The 7,412-nt window shown below is 44.7% G+C and overlaps 1 protein-coding gene across 1 annotated transcript in view; it reads right to left on the minus strand.

Annotated features, from left to right (window-relative positions):
- Col14a1 (collagen type XIV alpha 1 chain) overlaps nt 1-7,412 on the minus strand; it is a 174,705-nt gene that overhangs the window by 38,879 nt on the left and 128,414 nt on the right. Inside the window, exon 36 of the mRNA XM_004642282.2 lies at nt 1,462-1,515. Coding sequence (XP_004642339.1) covers nt 1,462-1,515 — 54 coding nt within the window. The remainder of the gene's footprint in view (nt 1-1,461; nt 1,516-7,412) is intronic.

Consider the following 7,412-nt stretch of genomic DNA (forward strand, 5'->3'; position numbering starts at 1 on the left):
GCGCTGCCGGAGCACAGCGCGCTGCCGGAGCACAGCGCGCTGCCGGAGCACAGCGCGCTGCCGGAGCACAGCGCGCTGCCGGAGCACAGCACACCTGGGCCTGCAGCGGCAGGCAGGGCACCAGCCTCCGTTCAGCTAGACTTTTTCTAAACATCACCTTCAAGCCACCACATGGAGTGGCTAAGTGGGGACATGGGTGAGCCGTGGGGTCAGCAAACTCCTACGGAAGAGTCCGCCTCCAGGGTCGGAGCTGTCACCCAGGAGGGTGGGGTGGGAGGAGGGACAGGCTCCCTGGAGCTCACCATTGCCACGGCAGGGAGCCTCAGGCACCTTCTGTGAGCAGAGGGGCCCATAAGCACACGTGGCACTCAGGGTGGAGTTGGGAGTTCTACCAAGTCCGACCCCAAACACAGCCCAGGAAGGCGACTTCCCAGGACTTGAGCTTTGAACTGGCTGGGACTGGGCTTGTGATCCTCCACCTTTCTCCACTGACTTCTTTCTCTCCTTATATGCCCTCCTACCTGTGCCATCTGTTTCCAATTGTGTAACAAAAAGTTCCACAGTGCTCTCTGCTTGATAAATAAGTGCTATGCAAATTTAATGAGCAGCCACACGGACGGAGCAAACTACACCCCATGGACTGGGAGCCGAGTGCGTGGAGTGACAGCCACGTGGGAAAGGGACAGGGAATTGCAGTTTAAAGGGCCTTGAATGCCATGCCATGGGAGTGGCGTGTTCTCCAGACAGAGCGCATGACTGCAGGCTTTCAAAGGAAATGATACGGTCTGGCTTGAGCTGCAGGACAGTGAACCTCAGGGCAGATGGAAGGGGTCAGAAAGTCCAGACACTAGAGGCAGAAGAAGTGCCAAAGCAGAAGACGAGGGCGAGGCCTGGACTCAATCAGCAGCTGGGCTTCCGCCAGTCCTTAGCATGCCTTTGTGCAAAGTGGAAAAACATGTGTCTCGCCATGGCTTGGCCTTGTCCTCCGGGCTGGTCCCTTGCTCAGTGCACAACCCGGCCCATCACCATTGGCAGCTCTGGACAGTGAGAACAGAAGACATGGAAAACTCCCCGGAAGGCACTGGTGCTGCGCCGTGAGTCTGCGTGGCTCCTCTGCAGACACACGTGGTCAGAGAGGAGGGAAGAGAAGCGTGGAGCGCAGACAGAAGCAGCCGTGCGCCCAGCCACACACCACGGACACGCGCTTCCAGGCGAGAGATCTTACTTTCATTCAGCTGTTAATATTTTTTTTGATCCCAAAGCACAAATCTTTCAAAATAAGGTAAAAGGATTAGACACAAGTTTCCTAAAAATGCAAGAGCTTTATATTATAAGGGTAAATGAAGAGAGAGAGAGAGAGAGAGAGAGAGAGAGAGAGAGAGAGAGAGAGAGAGACCAGCGACAGGGACAGGGACAGATGCTGAGGCAGGGCAGGGCAGGGGCAGAAGGAGAGCACATTACCTTTGGACCCTGTTCACCTTGCTGGCCTTTTGGTCCACGGAGTCCCGGACCACCCTGGGAAACAGATGTTACGCATTAGCTGCAACACAAGTCTCACAACAGTACATTTCACTCATTTGTCTTACTGACATGGGATTATGTCATATTATTCTACATAAAGCCCACACATTGTGAACTCGTGTATGTTCATAATGATCCTTACCTGGAAATCTGCCTCCTAGCTCCAGCACTCCCTGGAGATGAGTTCATAGTTTGAGAAAACTTCCTATGCCAAATCCACTTAAATTTTGAAAAATGATAGGATTTATTCATCTGGTGTTTATATTAGACTACTGTTACTCATGAATAATATATATTATTGGCCTAAATGATGTGTTTTATACCAGAAGTTTAAAGGTAAATTCTTTAATCAAATGTTTTAAAGCTCATGAAAATAACAATTTAATATTCTTTATGCAGACAATTAGAGCAGTGTTTCTGAAATTTCGGTTGCTTGCATTTCCCCTCGAGATGTTTACCTGTTAATGTACCACCTACGTTATTGCTTAATAGCAGTCTTATAGCTATATATCTACCTACGCTATTACTTAGTAGTAGTTGGTATATGACAGGTCTAAACACAAAATAGTAAACATATGCATATATTCTTCGTGTATATGATTAGTACGGGTCTACCATGTGTCTGTATCTTAATTGACTGTTATAATTAAGTAAATCTATTTTTGGAAGCAAACATGGAACATTATAGTAAGTGGAAAAAATTATTGCTTGCTGAAATATCAGACAACCTGAAAAGCTACTGTGAACGAAATGATGCTGCTAGAGCTCACGAGCTTCGCTGCTGTGGAAGTCTGGAAGCCAACAGCTTGCTCTTTGGGAGCAGCGGAGGTGACAGGTGTCAGGAGGCCACGTGACTCTGACAGACTCCGTGTCCCCGAGCACGAGGACTCTCATGGCTCGCGCACGGAGCTGCGTTCTTCCTGTGTTTACTTCCCGCGGTGCCGCCACTGCCAACCATGACTGCGCCACCGCCAAGCACCGTGTCACTTGTGCTGGCCGTCCTCCCTGCCTTTGCAGCCACTTAAATCCCCTCCTTCTCATCATTACCCCCTTCCAGATTTGCTGTGTTCTTTTCCTAACATTTCTCTTCAAATACACTTTTATTGGTGCACATTCATGTTACAAAGGGAGCGTGTCGCGGTGGTAATTTCACACACAGCCTACAAAGGTGCATCCCTATATGTGTGCGTATCTGTACATTGTACACCTACAGTGTCACTCTGGTTATCGTTCGCTGCATGATTAAATACGTCACGTGACAGTGTCTTACCTACATCTGAACTTTTTCACTTCATATCTCAAAGCATTGCTTTGGGATTTTGCGTGTTGATTCATAGAAATGTGACTCGTGAGCGGCTACATAACTGGCCAAGCCTCGGACATTCTGCGGTTATTTGAAGTTTTGGTGGGTTTTATCCCTCACACAATATTCTGCTGACTAAACAATGTGTTAGTTACTGTCCCCACGCATTCCTTCAGCAAAATGATAGCATTTCTCATAAACTAAGAAGCAGAATTAGAAGCAAAACCAGGTGGACATGCAGATAAATTACTAAATGACACTCCGAAATAGTGGCACCAGTTTGAACGTCTGCCGGTAGTTTCAGGGGCCTCCTGTTTCCCTAGTTATTACTCAGTACTGGATATTAGCAAACTTTGCATTTTTATTAGTCTAACTGTTAAAAAATAATACCTTATTATTATTGTTTTAATTTTGCATTTCCAAAACCGACATGATGGCGTATCATTTTATAATTGTTTTCCATTTTTATTCTACCCTCCTTGTGGCTTCACCCAGGTTTGGGTTGCATGTGTTCTCTCCTTGCATGTATCTGAATGCTACACCTCTAAGGACTGAATATGATATGTACATGTGTGAGTACACATATATGATACCTACACGTGAGACGTGCAGATGTTTCAGGGCGTGAATGTGCTCAGCTCGCACTCCACCAGGGCGCTCCTGGCCGATTACCTAACAGCTCTTCCTTACCCCCTTCTCCCTCCTACGCTCATGGCTCCAAAGCCCAGCACAGGTATCCACTTTCCCAGCTTTTCTTTGCAACCAGGAATGGTCAGGTTCACCAGTTCAGGCCATCTAAGGAGGCCAACGTGGAGGCCATGAGAGGCCCAGGGCCTGGGGGACCTGCTGAGAAGCTGCCTTTGCCTGGGCCCACTCGCCCTCCGCCCGTCAGACAAGCAAGCTGGTTCTCCCACTCCACAGCACTATGCCCGTCAAGTTTTCTGGTTCTTGCAGCCGAATGTACACCAAAGGACAAAGCGCCTGACGCGGGGACTCCGCTTGGGGTGTCTTAAGTGGCTGGTGTGAACTGAAAGCTTTCTCAGAATGAGACTGTCTCACAGAGTCATGCCAGCAGCACCTCTTCTTAAAACCAGTGGCCACTTCGTCCTCCGAATTTGTTTTCCACCTTCACCCTAATGCTGCTCCCTGAGCACTCGGCAAGAATTCAACAAACACAAATTTACCTGATTGACAGAATGGAATGGAAGAAGCAGAAATAAGGTCAGACTCGTTCATCTATTTAATATTAGACAAAGGAGCCAGAAACACACACTGGAGGAAAGACACCTGCTTTAATAGATGGTGCTGGGAAAATCGGATATCACACACACAGAAGACTATGTTGTATGTTACAGGTCGGTGCCGAAAGAAACGACGAGAAGACCTGATGAATGTAGCTTCAGAGGTCTCACTGAGATTAGGCTCTCTCCAAGTGAGCCCAGAGCCTCAGAAGCATCTCACATTTATTGAGGGGTAAAGGCAGACTAAGGAATGTGCATAATTACCTGAGTGAATACAAACTACTATCTCTATTGACTTCCACCATTTGCCTAACACTAGGTCCACACAAATGCTAGCCATAGCATCCCAAGCAAGGGATCAAAGGACAGGGCGCCTGCAGGAGAAGCTGTTAGCTGCTGCTTTGGGTCCCAGCTTTTTGGGAATTTGCAAACAGACAGCAACCCTCCTCAGGCTCAGTCCAGTGTTCCCTACTCTCTTGGGACATCAGGCTTTTGTCTCAAAACTATGTTTCTACAAGACTGAGTTAGACCCCTATCTCACCATGGACTGAACTCAATCAAAGTGGATCAAGGATCTAAACGGCAGAACAGAAACACCAAATCTGCTGGAAAAGAAAACAGGTTCGACTCTAGAAGACATAGGCATAGGCTAGAACTCTCAGAAGAAGAACCCCAAGGGCACAAGAAATAGTACCAAGAATCACAAGTAGGATTACATCAAATTAAAAAGCTCTGCCCAGCAAAGGAAACAAAACAGAGTGAAGAGATGATAAACTGTGCTGGGGGAAAAGAAAATTTTATCAGCCACTGCTGGGACTGAGAATTAGCACTGAAAACATATGAAGAACTAAAAAAAACTAGAACTCCCCAAAATAAAAGGCCCAGTGAAAAAATGGGCAACTGAAAGGAAGAGACACTTCTCAGAAGAAGTGAAATAGACCAACAAATACATAAAAAAATTCAACATCTCTGGCCATCAAAGAAATGCAAATTAAAACTATACTGAGACTCCATTTTACCCAGAAAACAGCAATCCTCAAAAAGTCTAATAGTAAATGCTGGTGAGGCTGTGGGGGAAAAGGAACTTTCTATATCATTGGTGGGAATGTCAACTCATACAATCACTATGGAAATCAGTGTGGAGAATTCTCAAAAAACTACAGCTAGAAATTCCACTTGACCCAACTATTCCTTTTTTAGGCGTCATACCATCTTCTAGGAATAACATTAAAAGCATCATATTACAGTAATACATGAAGACCCATGTCTGCAGCAGCACAATTTGTAATAGTTACATTTTGGAAACAATATATATGTCATCAACAAATGTGGTATTTAAATACAATGGAGTCTTATACTATCATAAAGGAAGATAAGCTGAAGGGAAGCGAATAAATGCAACATAACATAACATTGAGTGAAATAAGTCAAACAGACACAGAATCTAAACATGGTGTGAACTCTTTTATAAGAGAAGCACTAATATACATCTATATTACATATATAATACATATATAGATATATGTGTACATACATACATGTAGAGAAAGAACATGCAAAATAGGAACAGGATAAATAGGAAGTAGGAGTTCAAATACTTCCCCAAATTACCTATCATATTGTTTCAAAAATATTTACATATATATGCATATTTGTTTCATTTATACTACTAATTTATCTTAGTTCACTGAAAAGAAAATTTTATGTTATTCTGTTGTTTCTTCTTTGAAAGACTTCTTAGTCTATATCTTGTACTCTGAGTAACCACTTTGACTATAACAACATACAATGTTCTAAGTATTGTTATTCTCTTATTATTTTCTATGGAATCTTGTTTTAGTTTTTCATAACATAAAAATTATTTAAAATATAGTTGATATGCAACAAATTCATCTTGGGCTCATCTAGGCAAAAGGAGTGATTCTTCCACTGTAACTTTCTATAGCTCTATTACGGTTTTAGTAGCATGCTACGCTGCGGTGTGAGTCTTGCACAGAAGGTTAGCAGGGCTCTGTGCAGTTAGCAGGCAGGATTTGTTACATTTTGCTTCATATGATATCTTCAGCAGTTCACTATTCCTGGACTGAAACTCTGATAATACCAACAGATCCACTCTTATTTTACACCCATTTTTCTTTTAAGTCAGAGCTCAAATTTCTTTCATTTTTCTAATGCTCCTAGATTCTGGTTTGATTCATGAGCCATAAATAAAAATGTTATGCTTTGTTCCAGTTTTGTGGAAGACGGACACACTTGAGAACCCTCAAGCTACCAATGCTTATTAATAAAATAAACACTGCTGTAATTAGAAATGGAATCCTTGCATACCAAGAATACAGACGAAGCAGGGTATGGTAGACACATATGCAAGCCTGGCTGAGGATGCTGCAAAGCCGGCACTTCACAAGCAGACACTGAAATGTGAACTCCAGCCCAGGGCAACCTGGGAGGGGCTAAACGTGAACCAACTCTGAAATCCATGATTGTGAAAAAACCATCCTCCAAATGGGCTGGAAGAAACCAATGGGCTGCTGTCAGCAGGGCTGCGTGCTCCAGGGCTCCTGCTGTGGTGGTCGGGGAGCACACCCAGTGTCTCTCCTGGGAACATCACTACAGCGTGAGTCTCATACGGGCTGGTGGGAGAGCTCACTCTACCTCTGAGGATCAAAACAGAACTGAGAGGCAAAGCCTTAGAGTGGACTGCGAGAGCTGTCCACGAGATGGGCTCCGCAGAGAAGGGATGCCCTCTGCAGAAATGCAGGCAAACAGCGCAGGATGAGGCCTCGGGGCCTAAAGCAGTCATCCTGCCTGGTTAATTTCACCGATTAGTCTCCAGGGAACCTTGTGTCTCCTGATACTAAGTTTGCAAGGGTGTAAACAAACGCCCCTCTGTGGTTGTTTGGGTTGTTTGTCAGTGAGGCCAACACACCTCCCCCTGAACCCAGATCCTGTCTCTTGTCTATTTTTCCCTCATTCCCGCTGCTGGTTATTCCCAGGGTACACCTAGAAAACCAACCAGTCCCTACCATCAGAGGAGAGTGTAAGGCGTGTGAACTGATTCGTCCACCTCAGAACACACACGGAAGCAAGTCACCATGAGTTCAATCAGTGGGCTACAAATGGAAGAACTGGAGCCACATAACCCGCAAATATTTAAACTATGAGATAAGGAACAAAACCAGTATTTAATTTTTTATTTTTATTTTTTGGCGGAACTGGGGATTGAACTCAGTCCCTTGAGCTTGCCAGGCAAGCACTTATTTTACTGAGCCATCTCCCTGGCCCCTATTTAATATATTTTTCAAAAATTCTGTATTGTTTCTAATTTTTTCCCATTTTGTATTTTC

This window comes from Octodon degus, unplaced genomic scaffold (assembly GCF_000260255.1).
Source record: "Octodon degus isolate 3935 unplaced genomic scaffold, OctDeg1.0 scaffold00148, whole genome shotgun sequence".
Taxonomy (NCBI): Eukaryota; Metazoa; Chordata; class Mammalia; order Rodentia; family Octodontidae; genus Octodon; species Octodon degus.